The sequence below is a fragment of the Eucalyptus grandis genome, chromosome 2, assembly GCF_016545825.1.
Source record: "Eucalyptus grandis isolate ANBG69807.140 chromosome 2, ASM1654582v1, whole genome shotgun sequence".
Lineage (NCBI taxonomy): Eukaryota > Viridiplantae > Streptophyta > Magnoliopsida > Myrtales > Myrtaceae > Eucalyptus > Eucalyptus grandis.
Window position 1 is genome coordinate 3074090 of NC_052613.1, and position 24357 is coordinate 3098446.

The 24357-nt window shown below is 38.4% G+C and overlaps 1 protein-coding gene across 1 annotated transcript; it reads right to left on the reverse strand.

Moving 5' to 3' along the window:
• Positions 1 to 5077: 5077 nt before the first annotated feature.
• LOC104434280 (cysteine-rich receptor-like protein kinase 1) lies at positions 5078 to 8169 on the reverse strand. The gene is given in 7 exon segments (XM_039306064.1): positions 5078 to 5404; positions 5725 to 5869; positions 6191 to 6425; positions 6692 to 6754; positions 6757 to 7041; positions 7127 to 7285; positions 7404 to 8169. Coding segments are annotated over 7 exon segments (1980 nt in total).
• Between the last annotated feature and the right edge of the window lie 16188 nt (positions 8170 to 24357).

Genomic DNA, 24357 nt, shown 5'->3' on the forward strand with positions numbered 1-24357 from the left:
CAAAAAATAGAGAATTTCGACAAATTAGAATACGTTGTATATTAAATGTACATTTTTATATATACATGATAAAATATAATTTTTATCAAATTGATTTAATTCAAATTCATAAATAAATAAATAAATAAATAATAAAAGAGCATTCGTGAGTCATTTCCGGACAACGACTTATTAGCGCACATTTATTGAACGGAAATGTCAGTGTTTTGAGAGCATCTAAGCTACTTTGATGTATAGATGGTTTCTCCGCTAGTCCTTGGGGAAAGCACCAATGTCGAAGTAAGTATTCTCGCTAGCTCAAAAATAATTGCGCTTCTTAAATTTAAGGATGGCGATCTTGTCTCGACCTTATCCCTCCCTAAAAATAGGGGTAGGCAACTGCGTTAGTTCAATTCAAAAATTAAAATGAATAGACCTCATCTAGTTGGTTTAGGTCCTATTGACATGAGGACTGTAATAGGTTCCTTAATTTAAAAATAGGGGGGGAACAGCTCTTGACTGGTTCTCAAACTATTTTTTTCCATAAGATAATAGTTATATTATTAAATAAGTTCAAAAAAAAAAAAGTGGGTTCCCAGGTATACACTAGAATCAGTCGGTTCAATATTTGGCCAATTCCTTGTTCCAAAAATCGAGAATGGACTCTGATGGGTACATTTCGATTTCTAGGGTAATTACCAAAAAATTTTTAAAACTCATTGTACGAATGCAAACATTTTGATTTGACCAATTTAGTTCCAAACTTTTTTCACGATCTTTTATTGTAATTCTTCTAATTAATTTTGGCCAAAAATTACTATTATAGATGCCGGTTAATCTATGTGGCAAAAGCCGGTGCATTGACGCTAATGTGGATAATTTTTTATATATTTGTTGAATTTAGAATTTATCCATCTTGAAACTAATTTCTCTTAATTATGGGTGTTCATTACTTTCTTAGCAAGTATTACAATAATTACTTTTCAGATTATTATTTTTTTCGCATTGAAATTAAAATCTTGACTTTAAGCACTTGTGCAGTGGTGCGCACTCAATTGCTTGTTGCCATAGAGAAGTCAAATCTTGATCAACCAAGTCCTAACCCCCACAAGAAATAATTCTCAACATCGCATAATCCTAATAATGGAATCCAATAGCATCTTTCTATGAATAGCTTTTCTCGCCGATGTTCCTGGCCCCATAACACTCTTCAATCAAACTCGAGACACTGTCTCAACCATGACCAATTCTTAGCATCGCCACTTTTCAACTTAAGACGGCCTGGGCGCACCACTCGTGACCTTAATTGCCCGTGGTTCTCTACATAAATGATGGATGGTGCATGTTTTGTGCTAGTCATAAGCGTATGCGATTTCTAAATGAGGTCAGCTTTGGAAGATCGACCGATGTCAACCACGTTAGATTCGCTTTGTGATGAGGGGTCCAAGAATCAAACAATCCGAATTGGCAAAAGAACGCTTCAAGTGCCATAACTTTACTCAAAAGGACACTTAAGTGCCATAACTTATGAAAGGTACACTTAAGTGCCACTCCGGCCAAAGTCCAGCCAAAACACCGACGTAGCATTTTTCCGGCAAAATGCGCCCAAAACGACGCCGTTTTGCACACTAACGTGGCCAAACAATGCAAAAACGGCATCGTTTTGGGCTGACGTGATAAAAAAATTAATTAAATTAAATTAAATTAAATTTAGTTAAAATATTTAAAATTAATAATTTTAAAATTAAAACGATTTAAAAAAAGAGGGGGAGGCAGGCGGGGATCAGCCCTTAGCCGCCACCGCCGCCACCGGGAAGGGCCGGCGACAACGGGGGAGGGTCGGCCGAGGTCGCCGGGCCCTAGCCATGGGCCAGCGACCCGGCCGATCGGCGGCGAGGGTCGCAGCCCTCGCCCGGCCGGGCCAAGGGCCGTCGCTTGCCGGGGGTCGCCCCAGGGCGATGACCCTTGGCCCGGCCGAGCGAGGGCCGCCGACCCTCGCCAGATTTGGGCGAGGCCTGCGACCCTCCCTAGATCGTGTCGTGGGCTCGCGGCCCTCGTCGACCGGAACAAGGGCCGCCGCCCGCCGAGGTGACCCCGGCGAGCGGCGGCCCTTAGCTTTGCCGGGCGAGGGCCGCCGACCCTCGCCGCCGACCCTTCCGGCGGCGGCGGCGGTGAGGGCGATCCTCGTCGCCTCCCCACTTTCTTTTTCTTTTTTTAAATGTTTTTTTAATTTTAAAATTTTTTTTTTTAAAATATTTTAACTAAATTTATTATTTTTAAATTTTAACTAATTTAATTTTAAATTTTTTAATTAATTTTTTTATTATTATTTTACCACGTCAGCCCAAAACAACTCCGTTTTTGCATTATTTAGCCACGTCAGCATGCAAAACAGCATCGTTTTTGGCTCCGTTTGCTGGAAAAATGCCACATCGGCGTTTTAGCCGGATTGGCATTCAAGTGATCCATTTTACTCTGATTTTGGCACTTAGTGTACATTTCGTAACTTATGACACTTAAGTATCCCTTTGTGCAAAGTTATGGGACTCCAGAAATCCGCACATCAATCCGAATTTCATAGCTTCTAGGTGAAGAACTCTCCTGTGTTTGACCATTTCCTAGAAAATGCCTGATTTATGTGAGAATCCTCTTTAAAAAGTAGAGGAATTTTGAAAAACTAAACCGGGTTCGACAAATTATAAATATTTTGACCGGAATTCCCATGCGAGGCTGAATTGATAATGCAAGTAATGAACGTTAAATTGCCATCTGTAAGGACAAAAATTGCTAGCAAAGTTAGCACTTTCGATGGGATTTGGCTATTTGGAGGCGAGTTACAAAGTCGTCGAGCTGGACAAGGAAGGTGAGCGTCTCCTACCCTCTTGAACCGCCTGCATATAATCTTGATCTGAGTATATAAGCCATCTTGCTCTTGGCTATTTGGAGGCTGATTTTGTCGACAAAGCAAAGATACCTTTTTTTAAAGCATATTTGCTGGCATAGCATTCTGTTCATGCGTAAAATCCAGTTAAGAATCTCTCCCCACAGTTGCTCGATTTGCCCCCAAAGACCTGTATCGTTTGATTCTTTCGACCATGGGTTTTGAACTGTAATTTATTAATATTTCCGTGATTGTGCAAGTGATCGCTTTATCTAAGAGATGAAGAACTCGTGTGGAACATGGTCTCTTTAACAGTACATTGTTCAACCATCTGAATTTCCTTTCGAAGGTGACGGAGCTGTGGTTCAATCGGCTTTGGCAGTTTGGACGGGGCTGAGAACAGTACCTAATGTGTTCATTGGGGGAAATCATATCGTTGGCTGCGATTGTAAATTCTTAATTGCGTGGCTAATCATCTGTCTCTCTTTTCTTTGTTGATTTCAAGAAAATCTCTGGGAGAGGTTAGATGCAACGTGGGTGTTGTTTGACGACTAATCTTTTAATGTCGGCTTTCCTTGCAAAGCCAGCAGTCACTCAGAAACACCAGGCAGGTCAACTGGTACCTCTTCTTAGGAGCGCCGGAGCTGTGAAGACCTAATAAAAGCGGTGCTCATAGTTCGAACCTTCGATCAAAAGAAAGAGACGTGTGATGGAAGTGGATAAACTGAGGTGTGACATCCACTGCACGTGTAAATGAAAGAATTGTCTCTTGACTGCTCGCACAAATTTGGAGTGTGTAGTATAAACTTACCTTGTCAGCAGAGTTGCTACCATATTAGTGGCAGCTGCAAATCCTTAATGCAAAAGTGGAATGACTATCAGAAATTCTGAGACCCAGACTGTTTGTTTGCCGAAGTGACCAGGAAACGATTTGACATTGTCTAGTAATAAAGTTTCATGGGACATTGATTGAGACTTCTTTAGAGTTCTGCAGTTTTATGATGCAGAAGAGTTATCATCAAGATTAAGGTTATTTCTTTGCTTCCGGTTCTGATAATTCGAGTTCAATGTGATGATCCAAATGCAAGCAGGATCTCCAGGAGTAGCAAAGAGTTCTATAGGGAACAGTCACGAGCTTCTCCTCTCCCACTTTGCTGGAAAGCAACCTCTACGGTCCTGTCGAGGGGTGTGCAGAAAATGATGTGGCGCATGTGATCATGAAATAGCCCCTAAATCCTCTTGATCAGGGCGTGGCCAAATGAGAAAGGGGTCTTTGCCGGGAGTTTTCCCTTCGTGGACCCATTCCTGACTCTCGAGGTTCACCAACAAATGCATCCGCCATAATTATAGGGGGAAGAGGTACGGTCATACGATCTCCGCAAATATCAATGCTGTAATAGTTGACTATTTTGTCTACTTGGATCTACTCAAATAATGAATTAATCCTCCACTTTAGGACCATCCGAAGCGAATTGCAAAGAATAAGTGACTGCAGAGTAACTTTCACACTGTTTCTTCAGCCTGGGGCCGTGCTGTGCATTACTGGTAGACCGATAAAAATTGCTAGTCAATTCACCGCAAATGCCAGCTTCAAACCAAGAAATATATAGGAAAAAGTTGAGAAGTTCATCAAGCTGTCTAGATGATCATTTCAAGAATTCATCCATCCTCATCATGGCAAAAGAGACCATCGCTCTGAGAAAAACTGAAGTAGAAGTGCTAATTAGAAAATTTCCGACGAAAGAGGCAGCTTTTTATTTATGAGATTACAGGACATGAAAGAAGCTAGCACAAACTCCTACACAATTGTGATTCTGTTTCCATGAGTCACTGTACTTCCTGTGTAAATTGAGTGGAATTGGCAATACTAAGAAAAAATGGAGGATAAAGGAAATAAATAAAATATATGTACGTGAGTTCCTCCGACTCCATTAAGTGGGAAACGGCCAGCATAAGACATGACCGATGCACCACGGAGCTTCTGCAATCTCTTGCACAGCAGCCGCATCTTTGCCCCATCTCGCTGCGCAGATATTCTCATCCTGATTTCTTGATCGGGGTTTGAGAAACACTCAAGCTTTACTGGCCATTGGACTCCTTGCAATCCTTCTCACAGGACCATATGCCCATCTCATCACATGCAGCTATGGTCCTGTTAACATGTCCGAAAATTACATCGCCTCCGCTGGCTCAGTTGATTCAGCTGAAAAGACTGTTTCACCGGAGGTTTATGGTGGAAGTGAAGGAAATTTCAGAATTTGTCATTTGGTTTGTGATCCCAGTATTTGTATTCAAGCTTCTGCTGGAGTCATCTGGAATTGGATTATTGTTGAGAAATGGAGGTTGCATTGGCACTGGAACTGCACACTCCTGATCGTTGAGCATCTCCACTACTTCAGACATGGATGGTCGTAAATCTGGGGAAGCTTGGGTGCAAAGAAGCGCGATTTGAAGCACATTCAATGCCTCTGAGACGGGAAACTTGCCTTTCAACACAGGATCGATGCATTCAGCAAGACTATTTGCTTTATATTGCTTTCAAACCTGAAAAATACGAAAAATGTCAGAGCAAGTCATTAGAAACATTGCTAGTGTTGAGCAGAAAACACGACTCTCTCCAGATTGTGAAGGGACGAATTAAATTATGCCCTTATACAGCAAAATCATGTATGGAGACACAAAGGCATCATGTGGGTTACAAGATTTCCAGAATAGAGAAAAGAGTAGCCGGAAAACTCTCAGTTTGAAGTTCGAGAAGATGTTAGGATTTATTTCGACTCTATATCATAGACAAGAAGAAATTTGCAAATGCCGCATGCATATTCTAGAGGTTGAAATCAGGAGGATAGGTATATGAATCTTACTGATTGCAGAACTGAACCTGAGGCCTGCCCAAAGATACTGTTCTTCCTACCACTTAGAATTTCTAGGACCAACACGCCGAAAGAGTAAACATCTGCTTTCTCTGTTAGTTGTCCCTTAACAAGATACTCTGGAGCCATATAGCCCCTGCAAAATTGTTCTTTCAGAAGGAGAGAAACCTGTTCTGCAGAATCTGAAGTCAAAGATGAAATTGCTAAAGAGTGAAGAGAAGGGATCATCCACAGAACAAATTTCCCAAACCAGACCTGAGAAAGTTCGGGAAAAAGAGAGCAATTCTTATTTGATACGATGCCACTCTCACTTTAAGTCCTATATCCCATGCTTATCTTCTGTACTCAAAATACGTGGCGGTTCAAATAGCCAATCCATTCTTCTCCACATGATGATGTTATCTAAACTGGCTTAGTTGAAACAAAAAGAGAAAAAAATTTGAGACCAGAATCTTACAGTGTCCCTGCAATACCGGTGCTAAGATGAGATTTTTCTGGATCAAGACATCGAGCAAGTCCAAAGTCAGCAATCTTCGCTGTGAGATCCTCGTCAAGAAGGACATTGCTGCTTTTGATGTCTCTGTGTATTATTTTCACTCCACAAGGTCCATGAAGAAATGCCAGCCCCTCAGCTGTTCCGGAGATGATATTAAGCCGCTCCTGCCAACTCAGGATACGGGTCGCATTCTTAACTGCAACAGCAACCGGATCTTGTTATCAGTTACATTATTGCAATTATGTACTTACTCAGGATCGAGTTTAAAAAAGTTGCCCGGAGAAGATTAGCAAGAAAATGTACTATTCTGGAACAAGATGAAGCTAGCAACTAGATTAACACCGTGGAACAAATTATGAGAAGCTAGAATTCGAGGGTTTTATTATGTAAGAGGCCTAATTGATAGTATAAACTACACTAATCTCGGATGCAGAATGGAGCAGCAAGTGGGGGGTAACTTACCGAAGAGGATTTCATCAAGGCTTCTGTTGGGAACATATTCATAAACTAGGAGGCTTTCCGGGCTTCCATGCTGCAACCCAGAAGGTGGACCAGGTTCTTGTGTTGGATTCCAGTGATCAGATTTACCTCATTGAAGAAGTCATCCACCCATTGACGAGTGTTGAACACCAGTACTTTTACCGCAACAACTCTTCCATCAGGAAGGATCCCCTTGTATACAGAACCAGCTCCTCCTTGGCCTAATTTCCTCGACTCATCAAAGAAGTCGGTAGCCTTCTCGAGCGATTCATAATTAAAATTCAGATTTGACTTCCTTACAATTGCCGGAATGCCAAAGAGTTTCTTCTGGACTGAGAATAGGTAAAGAAGATGGATGGCATTAGAGAATGTTTAAAGAGAAGTTAAAACAGAAATATTCTCGAGTTTCACATTTACCTTCTCTTTTCTTGGATAATTTTCTGTATCCAACATAAGCCCCGATGAAAACGAGTGAAGTTGCAGCAGCAACAGAAGAAGCAATTGCAATGATGATCCCAAGCTTCGACGAGCCTGTTAAAAAACACAGATCATCCTTTGCTGACAAGAAACCGGAAGCTATAGCAATTAAGAGGCAAAAAATAACCTACTACAGCTATCCCAATTCAGTTGAAAATACAGAACAAGAAAACTAGAACATCGTGCAGCCTAACTTGCAAGATCATTCAATTCTTACCACCATCTGTAGGGACAGTATAAAACCTCTGAGTCGAATATCGCATGAAACAGCCAGCATTCATAGCCCTCCCTTCATCCCCAGGAGTACAGTTCCTCGCCTTGATCATCGCATTTGCCAAGCACTCCCTACAACCCTTCTTGTCGAGAGTGTTCCAGCACTGCGCCAGTGCATAAACACCGGCAACTCCTCCTCTCCTCATCTCTTTGAAAACGGCAAACCCCTTATTTTCTGGTGCGATTGCCAACACATTCCTCAGCACCTGGTCAACCTTATCCGCGAACTGCTGCCTCGCCTGCTGGTGGGCCAAATCATTAGACTGATTGGCGCACTTGACCATGTCGTGCTGCGGATCGATGGTCTCATTATAGAAATTGTAGTAGTCAGACCTTATGAAGCAACCGTCGAGATACAACCGCCCAGACTTGGCATCCAAGACATTGCATCGAGGAAGTATAGTCCTGCTCTGCACGAAACAGAGGACGCAATCGTAGTGGCTCAGGTCGCCGTGGCACTGAGCCAGGGCGTAGATTTCTGGCAACGGAGAGGTTACGGAATCATTAGCCCAGCGATTTTCAGTAACTTTTGCGGCAATTTTCAGCATGACGTTGAGGAAGTTCGAGACGATGTTCGCGGTGGACGTGACGTTGGATCTGAGGCATAGAATGCCCGCCTCCGAGACTCGAGGATTGCCAAGCGACGGCGAAAACGAGGAGCTGAAGAGAACCAGGAAAACGCAAGCGAGGTTGAGGATCGAAGGCTGCATTTCACAGCTCTGACCTCAGTTCCGAAGCGAAATCCACTGGAGAAACGTTCCAGGAGCTGCGATCACGTCGACAGATATCTAACCGAGCCGAAGTTGAGAAAATGCGGAGGAGCGAGAACCGATCATCGTGAACTTCCAAGAAGCGTCCAGCTGCAGGAGTTTTCCCCTCTTCCGGTCAAAGAGCCCGAGCTCGAGAAAGCTCCAGTGTCCGCCTCCGGATCTTATCTCCGCCGGCCTCCTCCCTAAGCGAATCCGCTGGAGGAATGTTCCGGGAGCCGAAACCGAGAAATGCAGAGGAGTGAGATAACCGGATTAACTCCTTGACTTCTCTCTCGGTTCAAGCTTCCCGCGCTTTCAAGGAGCGTCAGCTACCGAAGTTCTCCCTCCTCCGTTCAAAGAGCAGCCCAAGCTCCGCCACCTTCCACCGTCAAGATTCGAAGCTTGCGGAGTCCAAAATAGCTGCGGTGGCTTGCGAGACATCCATCGGCTCCGCTCCTACTTATACACGAGCGCATGCACACATGGAGCGGCAAGCTTCTAGAAGCGGGGGCGAGCCGACGAAGTAGACATTTCGTGCAAACCGGTCGAACCGGCGATGCGTATGGAGGGGGATCGGCTCTCCGATGGTTGTCGACGACGACTCGGATAGCGACGGCACGGCGGAGGGTGGGTCCTACCATCAAGAAAAGGTCAAAGGCAATCTTATCTTAATGAATGATGATGGAACGGAAGTGAGAGTTGACGACTAAAGGAGAGAGCTAGAAAGCACTGACACTTTTCGAGAGTTTTCGTGTCGTGTCCGACACGTTTTGACACCCTCCGACACGCGGTTAACAAGTGTTAGAAAATCCAACAAGTAGTGGACTCTCCAGACATACTTCGACACGGAAATCCAGAATTCTCACATGTGATTTTGATACTCAAGGTCAATTTTAAAATTTTTCAATAAATGAGAGTTCAAAATATAAATATATAAAAAAAAAAATAATAATAAAGGCGAAAAAGAGAAAAATATAGTCTTTCTCTTATTAATCTCACTTCCCATGACTCACGATTTTTAATGTAAATTCATTTCATGGGTTTTATTTATTATTTATTTATTTATTTATGTGTGAATTTGAATTTGCTAAAAAATTAATTTATAAAAATGGTAATTTATCATGTATATAAAAATATACATTTAATATACAATGTGTCCCAATATGTTGAAATTTTCTATTTTTTAAGAATTGACGTTTTGGTGTGTTGTATTGTGTGGTGTGTCATGTATTGGTATCGACATCTGTTCTATTGAGGAAGAGAGAGAGTTTGACTTTTATTTTTATTTTAAAAATAAATTAGAGGAGAAAGATAAGGAGTGACTTGATTGGAGCAGCTAACCCGCTTTTAATGTCATTATAAGATAAAAGATAAAATAAAGATAAAATTGACATTTTGGTGTGTCGTATCGTGTGGTGTGTCATGTGTTGGTGTCGGTGTCGGTACTATTTAGGAAGTGAGAGAGTTTGACTTTTATTTTTATTTATTTAAAAAAAAAAATTAGAGGAGAAAGATGAGGAATGACTTGACTGGAGCAGCTAACCCGCTTTTAATGTCATTATAAGATAAAAGATAAAATAAAGATAATGATTTTCTTAATTCTAACTATTTATTCCAATTTGAAGACCGATAATTCGGGGTGGGGCAGGCTTGACAACTTGTAGGAAACTAAAGGTCTCTCCCTGACGCGCCGGTCGGGAGTTTGCTCCCCGGCGTGTCCTGAATTCATGGCTTTCTGAAACGACCGGTACCATCATCGGTGAAGTTTTAATTTTGCTCTCCGGCATGTCTTTATTTCGCATTCATATGAAATAGTTCAAGAACTGTTTGTGCATCTATGGATTGTTTTGTGCCGGACTTTGAAATGCTTCTTGCTTGTGAGACAAAAAGGAAAGCTGAAGAGGCGAAGTAACTAGATGTCAACAGATTTGGTGTTAGTTACAGCATTCTCTCACTCAAGATAAAAGCCATGCCTGCAATCTGGTCGGCGCTGTCATGGCCCTATGGATACGTATAACGTGATTTGCATGCGTTCCTTAGGATTGACCAAATTGAAAAATAAGATTTTTTTTTTTGCTTTTGTTGAGATGTTCGTGCAAATTCAGAAAAATTGGTGCGATATGCAATAATTAATATATCGTAGTTATCTTCTAACATGCTAATTTAGACTTTTAAATAAAGATGGATCCAACTAAATACGTTGACAAGGTCAAACTTGAAAGCTCCTCTTGGCGACTTCCTCAGATGAAGGTATCGAGTTTCTACCACGCTCTCAACAAATGGCACTAGAGTATTCTCAACACCCTTTCTGGACAAAAAATGGTGAGTCTTGCAATGTAGCAATGCAAAGCCTGATGGCAACTTTTATGGTTCGGTCCAAAGGGATGAACACCAACAAAGTGGATATTCAAGTTGAGAAACAAAAGTGAATATTCAAGTCGAGACATAAGTTGAATTGGCACAGTACCCGAATTAAGAGAGAGAGAGAGAGAGGACTCTCATTGTGATTACTGGTGCAGGGGATGACTTGATTGAGAAACGCGGCAATTGAACCAAGAATTTTGAATTTAAAAAGAACCAAGAATGGACTGTCCATGCCAAATTATCACCAAATCTCTCCGTTCATTATTTATTTGTTGCTTTCAATCTTTCCGGACAACAACGTATTAGCGCACATGATGAGTAATTTATATGAACATAAATGTCGTGTTTTGAGACTGCTAGTCCTTGGAGAAAGCACCAATGTTGAAGTAAGTATTCCTGCTAGCTCATAAATAATTGCGCTTCTTAAATATGGCAATCTTGACTCGAACTTATCCCTTCTTGGAAATAGGGGTAGGCAACCGTGTTGGTTCCACCCAAAAATTGAAATGAATAGATCTCATCTAGCCAGTTCCCAATCCTATTGACATGAGGACTGTGGTAGGTTCCCTAATAAAAACAAAATAAAAATAAGGGAACAAACCTTAATCGATTCCCAAACTATTTTTTTTCCATAAGATAATAGTTATATTATTAAATAAGTTGAAAAAAAAAGGTAGGTTCTTGAGTACACACTAGACCAACCGGTTTAGTTTCTAGCTGATTCCTTGTTTTAAAAATTGAAAATGGACTCTAATGTGTAAGTTTCAATTTCTAGGATAATTACCAAAAAAGTTTAAAACTCATTGTACTGATGCAAACCTTTTAATTTAACCAATTTATTTCCAAACTTTTTTCACAAGTTGTTATGATAGTTCTTCCAATTAATTTTGGCCGGAAATTGCTGATATAGATGCCAATTGTTCTATGTGGCAAAGGCCGGCATATTGACGCTAATGTGGACAATTTTTTACATATTTTTTGAATTTGGAACTTACCCATCTTGAAATTGATCCCTCTTAATTAGGGGTGTTCATTACTTTTTAGCAAGAATTACAATAATTACTTTTCAGATTATTTTTTTCCGCACTGAAATTAAAATCTTGACTTTAAGCACTTATACAGTGGTGCGCACACAATTGCTAGTTGCCATAGAGAGGTCCAATCTTGACCAACCAAGTCTTACCCCCCACAAGAAATAATTCTCAACATCGTACCATCCTAATGATGGAATCCAATAGCATCTTTCTATGACCAGCTTTTCTCACCGATCTTCCTCTTCCTATAACACTCTTCGATCAAACTCGAGACACTATCTCAACCAAGACCAATTCCTAGCATCGCCACTTTTTGACTTAAGACGGCCCGGGCTGCACCGCTCGTGACTTTGATTGCCCAGTTTTCTCGAAATAAATGATAGATGGCGCATGTTCTGTGCCAGTCGTAAGCACCCATGATTTTCGGATGAGGTCAGCTTCGGAAGATCGACCGATGTTGACCGCATTCGATACGCTTTGTGACAAGGAGTCCAAGAATCAAGCGATCCGAATTTCATACCTTCTAGGTGAAGAACTCTTGCCGTGTTTGACCATTTCCCAGCAAATGCCTGAATTCTATGAGAATCCATTTTAAAAAGTAGAAGGAATTTTGAAAAACTAAACCGGACAAATTATCAATATTTTGACCAGAATTCCCGTACGAATCTGAATTGACAATGCAAGTAATCAACGTTAAACTACCATCTATGGGGAGAAAATTGCTAGCAAAATTAGCACTTTCGATGGGATTTGAATCTTGAGGAAAAAAAGGATTTTGAATTAGATGTTTGTGGCAATAGATTTCGCTATGATCTCGTGTGCCAGTTGCTGAATTGATAATGCAAGTTATGAACGCTAAACCACCATGGGTAATGACAAAATTATTAGCGGACCGAAGAGATTACTGCCGCCGGATCCATACCGTGTTCTGTTAGGATCGATTGTTACAGAACCCAAAGTGGCAGCAGCTCAAAATGAGAGTTTTTGAGATAGTTTGTATAGGGTCAGAAGGAGAAAGGTCTGAACTCTATTGACCTTGTGCTTCCTGTGCAGCAAAACTTACGGTGGCTACTGCCAGAGAGCCAAGCATTTGTTGACGCAGCGCGGTGCGAGTTACAAAGTTGCCGAGCTGGACAAGGAAGGTGACTGTCTCTTATATAAGTCACGAAAGTGCAACATAAGATCTTTATAGCTTGAACCAAGAACACATGTAATCAAGAAGAGAGATTTATGCACCTGGTTTGGAATCCATCGTTCTTGATAGGGATGAGCATGATCCGAGTCAGCGGTTCCCACTCTAGATTTGAGAACTGCCCACTAATGATTGGTTCCGAAAAATTGGAAGTAGGAACCACCCATTGATTCCATGGATCCACCTAGGAATAGGACCTTTAGTCTGGTTTGGTTTGGTTCTCGGTGGGTTTACCAAGCTTCACATGTTAGCATCACAATAAGTAACAGAGAATTACACAACGAAATCACTTCATCAAAGACACTCCCATTTAGAGCCAATGAACCAACAATATTAAAAATTAAATATATTTAATATATTATCAGTCCGATTTGAATAAGTGGTTCCACACTTGGAACCGGAAACCGGACCAATACTCGCCAATTGCAATAAATTGGAATCAAGAGCCAGACCAGTTCCCTTACGAACCACTGGTTCCTTGGCAATATGGGCGGTTCTTGATCCCTTTGCACACCCGTAGTTCTTGATACGGAGCTGGACGATCCAAACCTGAAGTACTTCCTCTCTATTGCCCTCTGTATCACTAGCTCAATAAGATAGTCCTTCACCTTTAGCGCTTAGTAAATGCTTCTTATGGGAATATAATTGTGTGTGTTAGGCTTAGAAGAGAGACTTGAGTATTGTTTATAGAATTTTTAACTAGGTCATTTCATTACAGGCTTGCTCAACTTAGTTCACACTAACTAGTCCATATTAGGCTAATTAAGAAACCTTTGATATCATTTTATCATATTAATACCTTAAAACGGTAAATTATAATATCAATTAACATAGCCCACATTAAAAAAAAAAAAAAAAAACTCATACATTATCTCATTTGGGCTATATTAATTGAAATTATACTGTATGTGTGCATATTTGTCAATCTTATCCCATAAAGTCTCAAACACCAAATTATGACGATAATTACATGTGTACACATAGAACCTTCCGTGGTCACAAGTGCTTTTAACTCTATTGAAATTGATTTAATATAGTAGTGTGGCAAATTGATAACATCTCTCATAAAGAGTAATATTTTATGTGTGATCCTCTTTGTTAGTCACCATTCTCTTATTTTAAATGTCTCAAAAACCTGTACTACTAGAAAATGTCCGTATGGTTCCAATGAACCCATATATATTTTGTCCTTATGGTTAACTTTTCTTTATGTGTAATAAGACATATGTTCAAGGCTAATAACTTAAAGTTTACACAATACCTAATATGTAATTAACTCAATGATAATGCATTCAAAATCAGCTTATCAAATGCTGAAGAGTTGACATATGTTGTAATGTTACTAAATGTAACAAACTTAGATGTAAACCTTATTAAAGTAAAATTGAAACAACTCACACTAAACAATAGCAATTCATGATGACCGTAAGTCCATGTTAATGACATGTCATTCAAGAACACAAGGACAGAGCCTTTAGTTAATGGATTTTCAATCATATCATTTATGAAAATATGCTCTATTGTAATGTTACCATTTTTTTTACTGTTTCTTTATGGTAAAAAACTTGACATGTCACGCCTTGACCCTCGGACGCACAACAACCCGCTTTCCCTTCGGTCATTGAATAGTGATGTTTCAGAACAAGTCACTGACCCATTCATTTTATCTTTTGATTATACACAAGTGGAAGTAGAACAAACATCTCCCAATCATTAACAAACAATAGGGATAGTATAAGGCATACATCAAAACACACTTTTACATATATGCATCTACTATCAAACACAATCTTTCCTTACATTAGAAGCTTAGCCAATTACATGTCTGCGCAGCAGATTCCTTCATACTTGTCCAAAAATCGAGATTGGGATTAATGTAGCACCTCTATTCTACAAGGGTGACCTCACAAAATGGTATCCCCTACGTGTCTAGTATGCGTCCATCTCAAAGTACTTTGGCTTGGGCTCAAATATCCATGATTAGGGCCTGAAAAAGTTAAACAACAATGAGTAAGATAAACTTAGCGAGTAAACTCCCTAAACCTAGCGTAGGAGGGTTCTTCACCTCGGAGACGCCTTAAACATATAGTTTATTTATTGATGGTAGATCAATAGCAAAGCTTTCTCTTTGCATTATCTATTAACAGGAATTAGATCACTCAACATGCGATATTCTATCATGTGTCCAATTATAGTATAAACAATCACTACGTGAGTGCACCATTCCATTAAGCATACAATGCTCACAATTTAATAATCTAGGTATAAATAACAATAATTCCATGTACCATGCAGCAACTGGAATTTCTCGAGTCCTAATTAAAGGCGTACAAATCCACAACCTTATATGTGCCTTTTTGACTCAAACATCAACCTGTAGGACTTCTTCGTACCTCTCAATTCATAAACAGGGTCGATCAAAGCATGCATGTGCCGCATAAGTCACTAAAATGACATTTAATTCATGCATTTTTCTCATGTAACTCATATATATCTAGGCCACACATGTGCAAACTATAGTATCATTCTCATCATATGTAATCAATATTCATGCACTTTACACACTTTAACGTCTCAAGAATATCATGGCATCCCATACTACTATGCTATTCTCGAGACCATGCTTTCAGATTATTAAGGCCGCTCATGGTCCAAAACCAACCCAAAGGTTCACAGTCATCTGGTGTAACCGAGGCATCATCTCGCCCCATTGAGCACGGTAACATTTCGCATAAACGCATCAAGAAGGCATTCTTGTAAGAAGCATCATTCCAAAATCCATTTGCGAACGGCATCTCACTGACTCGGGGGAATGTCAACTAAATTGGGCATTGTCCCACGTAAACGCATTAGGAATGGTTCACTACCCTGCGTAAATGCATCAAGGGTTCACTACCCTGTGTAAACGCATCAGGAATGGTTCACTACCCTGCGTAAACGCATCAGGGTCTTTAGATGATCACACGGGTATACCATCATACAACTCACATCTATTGTTATCTTGGCAGTTTTCATATAGTAAAATAATAGGCTTTCGTACTAACCATTTTATCTCAGAAAAATCTGAAATTAAAGTATGTTATAGATGAAAATGTTTTAAATAACTTTTATCGAGGAAGTTCTACGAGATTCGAATCTCAAAAGCCCTATAAAATTGGAAAATATGGAAGGTCCAATGATATGCACACTATTCATGCACATAAGGCTTGGGTTTGGGCTTGACAATTTGGACTTGGGCTTAATTCATCCAATTTGGGCCTTAACAAGTTTATTGGGCCTTTAATTGGGCATGAGGCCCATTAGGCGTAACTCGGGCATGTAGCCTATTGGGCTTCCAATTTTTGGCCTAATTTCACTTATCCAATAATTTGAGGTTTACTAATAATTAAGGAATTTGATGAAACAATGTCTAATTATGGTCACTTAATCCTCTAAAGTTCGATATCCTTAACGGACTAGAATTTGTGATTGAAATCTATCAAATGCGACTTTAGCATAATTAAAACCAATGGGCAACCTTTAAGGATTTTGTGAGTTCAACCAGTGGTTTATTTGATATCCATCCACGTTTAAGCCCTTTTTCAATTCATGGATGATCCTCATATTGAGAAAAATCCTACCAAGTTTTGAAATTGACAAAACTTTCAAATTCTTATTCTTATTTTGAAGAACAAAATACTTCTAAAGTTATATTGCAGAATTTTGCCAAAGTCTATTCATTCCAGGAGTATTTCCCACTTTGACGCAATTAGATTGAAACCATGTCTAGAATGAGGATAAAATCATACTTAGATTTATTGATCTTGCGACAAGAATTCAAATTGAATGCATTAGGAATTTATTCTACAACATTTAGCTCTCTGGCGAAAAATCTTACTTTCCTTCTATAAATATGTTGATGGAATCAATCACAAATTGATGAAATCAATCTTGAAGACAAGTTCCTTTTTGGGAAGTATCTACATATGGAAACATATTTTCATCTCAATCTTCAAATGGCTATAAGATCTCCTTAGTCAATTCTGTCAAATAGATTGATTGGAAGAAATTCCACTAGAAAATGCCAACGGTTAATGAGGCATGGAGGAGTATTTAAAGAGGTTTTCACTCTATTTTGAGGTAGAGACGTGAAAATTGAAATTTCGAAGTCTGAAGTCTTTCCAACTACTTGTTCATCATTGACGGTCCAACTACTTGTTCATCATTGACGGTCCTTATAAATTGTACTCAAGAGGGAAAATCACCAAAAAAAAAAAAAAAAAAAAAGAGTGACTTAGTAAGTGAGAAAGGATCTTCCACTAAGTGTTTGCACTAATGTATATATACTTCTCTGTTGATGCTATAGTAAATTCCAGGCAGAAGGCTGTCAGCGTGGAAAAGTGGACATAGGCTTTATCTAAGGTGAATCACTATAAATTTTGTGTACAACATTCTTTTTCCTTAATTCTCTTTATTTAAATCTATTGCATTATTTTAGATATCCCAAAAATATGTTCCATCTCTTATCTGATTCTGAACATTCATCAGAAATCTAGTGACTTGTTTATCAAACTTTATCAAAATTTCTTTCAACACCTATTCACCACATCTAGGTGTTCGTACCAACATTATCACCTTGGTTGTCATGTAATCGAGAGGGGCCAATTGCTCGTTCCAAAGTACATGATCATTCGGAATTGATTTAGGGTCGTTTGTAATTAATATAATAATCGTGGAATCATCCACAATCCAATTATATACTATTATCAAAACAACCTATAACTGCTCCTAGATCTGTTTGAAACGACTTAAGATTGTCTCTCATCGATCCTTATGGTCAAATTATCAAGCCATGGTTGATTTCTCTGATTGTACCCATCGAAATCCTAAATTGCCTTTCCCAATATGTTTAACGCTATTGAATAGTTCACGAACCAATTCAAAATCTAATTCTACTAATTGTGCATTGATAGAAGTAAACACTTTATCATACTTAGATTGAATTTTGAGGATGTCATATGACCGCCATATGTTTAAACCCCTCGAAACCCCTATTATTATTTTTATAAAAAACACTGAAGAGTTATTGTCTCAATACAACCGTATAGGTCTATCCACAAAATCAAATATGGACAACTCCTTAATGAGGTTTTGAAGTCAAATAGCTTGAGTAACACCTGAAAAGCATGCCAAAAACCCGTTTATTTGGTAGAAGATGACGTGGATTTCTACTTCTTCTTTTTTTTTTTTTGCTTTGCCATAATACTGCACCTCTTACTAATACAAAGATGTATTCTATTGTCGATTTCATGTCATCCTAATAGCCAGTAAAGTTTGCATCCAAATACCTTACTCATTGTAAATACTAAACATGTGTGTAAATCAGTATATAGTCTTTTGTCCTCTTTAAGTACCTCAAAACCTCCTTAGTATTAACCCAATAATCATATCCTAGATTTAACTAATATATGCCTAAAATTACTATTGCCAAAGAGATGTCTGCTCTAGTACAATTTGATCGTACATAATACTTTCAAATGCACTAACATAAGTTACATCTTTTAATTGGATTTTCTCAATGTCTAAATGAGAACATTGTGACAGATTCATATCATCATTCTTAATAATAGGAGCCATCACTGGCTTGCAGTGATGTATATTAAATATTTTCATAATACAATCAACATGTCCTCTAAGACAAACTCAATATACGACAAGAATGATCCTTATGAATCATAATGCCAATGACAAAAGATACCTCATCAAGGTCCTTCATATCAAAATTTTTCTATAATATATGCTTTGTTTTATGCAGTAATTCAAGATCACTGCTTACATGCAATATGTCATATACATAGTATGGGAAAAATAATTTATTCCCACTGATCTTGTTGTGTATACACTGATATACTTTGTTTTTAACAAAACTGAACAAAGTGATAGCACTATGAAACTTTAAAAACCATTGTCTAAAAACTTGCTTAAGGCCATAATAAGACTTTTCAATATACACACAAGCTTACCTTAATCATCTGCTGCAAAACCTTCGAATTGCACCATATAGATCTTTTATCAAGGTCTTCATCTAGAAAGATAGTTTTAACATCCATCTAGTGTAAATCTATATCAAAAGGAGCCATGAATGCCGTGTTCCCTCTAAAAGAATCTTTAAAAGAGACTAGAAAAAATGTTTCTTCATAGTTCACCCTTTCTTTTTAAGTGAAATACTTGGCTACCAGCTCAATCCTTTTTCTTTTTTGTAATCTTTCTTGGAATCCCTTTTAGTCTTACACACCTATTTGAAGTTGATGAACTTGTGACATTTAGGTAACTCAATAAGTTCCCAAACACCATTATATTTCATAGACCACATCTCGTCTTTTATCACATATAATCAAATATCTGATCGAGGACAAGAAACAATATTTGTATAAGTCACTAAATCAACTGTGCAGTAAATATTATAATCATGTTCTCACAGATGGATTATATAGTCTAGTAATATAACTAATCATTTTTCCCTAAGAGATCTCCTGTGTGGAGCTACAATATCTTCATTCTGTACTTAAGAGGCTTGAGAAATTTCATTGGGAACTATCTCAAGAATAGTACCATGAATCTCAACAAGCTTAGTCTATAGTGTAAGAGACTCTACAGTTGTCTATATAAGCAATAATAAAGACACAGTGATCTCTACCGTACTATTATCTTTAATAGTCAAAGAGCAGCTATCCTCCATAGCTATGTCGAACTCTAGAAACTTTACTTTCTATGATTTCACAATTCTTATACTTTCATCGGGTTTATAAAATTGATACCCCTTCAAATGATATGGGTAAGACATGAATAATATTGAGTAGTTCTAAATTCTAACATACTCAATATTGGATTTTATAACTTCACTTTTGCAAGACATCCCTAAATCTTAAAATAATTCAAGTTAGATTTACGTTTAATCCATAATTCAAAAGGAATCAATGGAACAACTTTGGTAAAAATATCATTTTGTATGTGAAAAAATCTCTTTCAAAGCATCACTCCATAGAAAATCAGGTAAATTAGTCATACTAATCATAATCATCATCATGTTCACTACGGTGCAATTACGCCTTTCGACCACACCATTTTGTTTAGAATTTTCAAGTATCTAACAAATGGCCCTTTAAACTATCCAGTATTGTCATACTGGCTAAAATGCTCACCATCATGGTCAAGTCTGACAACCTTTAAGATTTATCCCAATTATTTTTCGATTTTAGTCTGCAAATTTTTGAATTTATCTAGAGATTCAGACTTTTCCCAGGATAAGTACACTAATGGTGTCATAAGTTGTGTACGGCGCGGCGCTACTTAAGTGCCAAATCGGAGAAAAAATAATCACTTTGGTGCCACCGGCAAGAAATTCTAGCCATAATGATTATGTGGCTTTATATTTAAAAAAAAATCGATAAACCCTTTAAACAACGTCGTTTTCTGTCCTACTTAAGAAAACGATGTCGTTTTGCCGTCCTATATGGATGGCTTAGGAAAAACGACGCTGTATAACTCATTTTTGATTGAAATTAGGGTTTTTTTTTGTTCATCCTCTCTGACCTAGCTTGCTCGGCCACCGTCGCTTGACCACCGTGCTCGGCCACCGTCGCTCGTCCATCATGCTCGGCCACTGTCACTCGGCCAAGAAGTGATGGGAAAATAGGAGGCGAGGGCGGAGGAGGAGGAGGAAGAAGGGGGGTTGAAGGTGCAGAGAGAGAGAGAAGATGAGGAGTGCGAGGGAAATAAGGAGGGCGCAGATGGAGATGGTGGATTGGGCTCTGTTTAGAGAGTGGTTGGTGCTGGTGTTGTTCTTTGGGGAAGAAGACGCCGCCACCGCCATGGCTTCTCTCTCTCTCTCTCTCTCTCTTTGCTGGTGTTATTCTTCGGGGAAGAAGACAACACCGCCATGGCTTCTCTCTCTCTCTGCTAGTGTTGTTCTTCAAGGAAGAAGACAATGCCACCATGGCTTCTCTCTCTCTCTGCTGGGGTTGTTCTTCGGGGAAGAAGACAACGCCGCCATGGCCTCTCTCTCTCTCTCTCCTCTCTCTCTCTCTCTCTCTTTCTCTCTCTCTCGATTTGGGGATTTAGGGTTTCGACTTGAGGTTTAAGATGCCAAACGACGTCGTTTGGTGGTTTACACCCTGATTGGACTCTCCGACGAGCCACATCAGTATAAGAAATTAATAAATAAAAAAGGCCATGTCGGATTTCCGGCCGATTAAATCGGCATTGGCACCAAAGTGAGCGTTTTTCAAATTTTTTGGCACTTAAGTGATCCGACGGAAACTTTTGGCACCGAAGTGAGCGTCGTACACAACTTATGGTACCATTAGTGTACTTATCCCAAATTTTCCCTAATCAAGTGCAAAAGAAATAGTCATTAATAATTGTGTTGAAATAAAAATTTCTACAAAACATTATCATATAGGGTCTACTAAGATCAATGTGAATGACCTCTAATAGGTAAAAACTTTAGACCGTAGTTTTATCATTTATTTGGGTCATCTTACTTCTACAATAGCTTACGCAACTTTTTAAATAACTTTTAAGAGTAGATAAGATGTCAACTTTATCAGTACTTCTACTCTTTCTCTAGACATGTGATCAAGACGTTAATGCATAAGATTGTCTCTTAGGTAGAATTCTTTTGGAAATAACTTTTCCAACTGTATACACAACGTATATATCATTGGGAGTTAAACGTAATATGTACAATCCATTAAACATAATATAGTACTCAACCTTATTTAAATTAATGACCATAAAATTAACATTTTTTTTTTAAATTTCGAAAAAGTAGCTAAATATGTTCAAACATGATTTGAAAACTAAATTCCTTATCAAAGAAGGTATATAAAATGTGTTTCTTATTAAAACCAAAATCTAGAATTAAAATGATACCTCCCACGAACTCAACGTCGACTTTACCATTATTTCTCACGGTGAGCTATGATTCACTATGATTTGTCTTCCTTTATCCTTTTATGTTAAACAACATAATTTGTTGCACCGCTATCTAGCTTCCATGAACTGGATGGACTTATGATAAGTATTGGATTCATAAACAATGCCAAAGAATCATTAATTATAAGCTCATGCTTGAACAAATAAGTTTTATATATCTGTTACAATATATCTTTATGTGACATTTCTTCTTCTTTTTTCAAATTAATAGTCACCAATCCTTCTTAAAGGATTCTACCTTAGGACCCAAACTATTAAAATCACCGGTGGTTTCATAAGTTTCTTTATAAATATAATTTTTTAGAGTTTAATTCTACCATCCTTAGAACATAATCCCTTGTTACATCTTATGTTGAAGAGTCCTTGCAAATGTGGCCTAATCTTAGCATTAGACAAGACACAATTTCAAGCCATCAAAACTTCTATCATCTTTTTTAATAGTGCAGTTCAGCTGGTAAATCATTTTTCAAGTGTTCTTGAATGGAACGCTTCATGGATAACGAACAAATTTGATTGCTCTATTTCCAAAAAGCAAAATGTGCTTTTTGAAATTTTGTACTATCAGCAATGTAATCTACCAGCCCGTCCTTTATAAGGGTAATTTGAACATCTGTCATCTCCATCCCAAACAAAATAATACTCTTTCCACTACTTAAAGTTTGAACATCAATAGTTATGGAGTTATCGATTACAAATAAGGTAACTAAAATAACAAACAATGTATACAATTGACATTATATGAGAATTGGGTAACTTGAAATCGTACATGTACACATTTAGAGAGTTACAAATATTATTATGTAATCACTTTTGGGCATAATACATATGCAGTTATATACTCTTCACATGGCAGCGGCCATAAGAATCTTTTCCAACCTTTGCGAATCATCTCCTTTGAGTGTATGAACCACTAGGATCAATTACTCCCCAATCATATTTTGTATATGTATCCTTCCATGAACTAATACACAATCATCTCTTTTAGAGTATGACCACACATTAATACAGGAGACATCTTCCTATTCCTCAATATCCAATCAAGTGCGCTAATTTGGCAGTCACAACTCAATTGAAATTTTGAAACTCTCTCATACTAGAGATATAAACTTTATGTCTCACATTTACCTATATATGTGATTTTAGATCTGATGACGGGGCAATTTGCCACTAAAATCACATGTTGAACTTTATACTTCATGTCAATTATATTATTCTATTTATTGATATATGTTGAACTTTATACTTATTGTCAATGAATTAATGTTATACATATTCTTTATGTGATGATATACATGTGAACTTACACTTGTATTCCCAAAATCATTAAAAAAATACAGAAAAATAAGCAAAAATACTCTTAAAATACGTGTATTTAGGGTTTCATACGTATTTTCACATCCATAAAATTATTAAACATAAAAAATAAATAAATCACGGTATAGAGCATCTCCATACGAGCACATAAACTCCAAAAAAGCCTTGATAAGAGGTTGGATGCGCCCGTACGCACGTTCGGAGTGGCTAGCGCATGCACTACACACGCTAGCATGCTAGATTGGTTTGAACAGACGGTCTGACTTGTTCGATCGGTCAACTTCCAATCCAACCAATTCGACCAATAAACTTTCGGTCCAAATGATTGATCGGTTTAGTCAATGGATAACCAACTTGGGCAAGTCAACAAGTCAGATCTCGGGTTGATCAACGGTCAATCAGGTCAAGTCAATAGGTTGGATTAGGTCAAACCTGCAACTTGGCCGCTGACATCATGATGACATCAACATCACGCGTATGCACACGTGAGTGTTGACACCTAAATTTTTAGCAACCCAATCATTTAATTATCGCATTAAAAATTAGGGATTAATTTTTAACCCCTAAACAAAAATATTAAATTTAAATTCCATAACATATAGTTTTAGGAGCATTTTTTTTTATTCACATTTGCATTGGACCGACTAACAATAGATGAGTGTTAATTTTTCCAATATTCAACAATATGATGGGAGATTTTTCATATATTCAGGCAATATAGATCGAGGGATATATTTTTTGGCAAAAAGGAAGGTGTCGGATGGAATATTAGAAAAAAGATAAAAGAGAATATTGCGCGTGAGTAAATATATCTCGACGATATATTTAGGAAGCTATGTATGAGCAAAATTGATTTTTCAAGCACATTGAAAAACGAAATAAAATATTCCACAAAAATTAAGTCTCTTGCTTATAAAAGGCCGGCTCGCATACAAACATTGTGGGGGAAGGGGGGGAGGGGACTTCTTTTTTTTTTTTTTTTTTTTGCTTTATGAGGGGAGAGGTCTTTTTTGGTTTTTTTCTTCTTTCTCTGGGGATCAAAGTCAACAAGAGAAAGGGGTTTTGCTTTTCTAAAAAGGGTGCAGAGAGGGGTTGTAGAGAGAAGAGACATGTGAGATGACGTGAAAAAAGAAGAAGAAAGGAAAATGAAGATAGAAGAAGAAGAAAGAAGACCGGAACTCGCTACTGCCTCGATCCCCCTCGCCAGTGCTCTAGCAGCCAAGCCTCCGCTGCTGCCCATCCCCCACGCCAGCCACCGCGCCTTAGCCA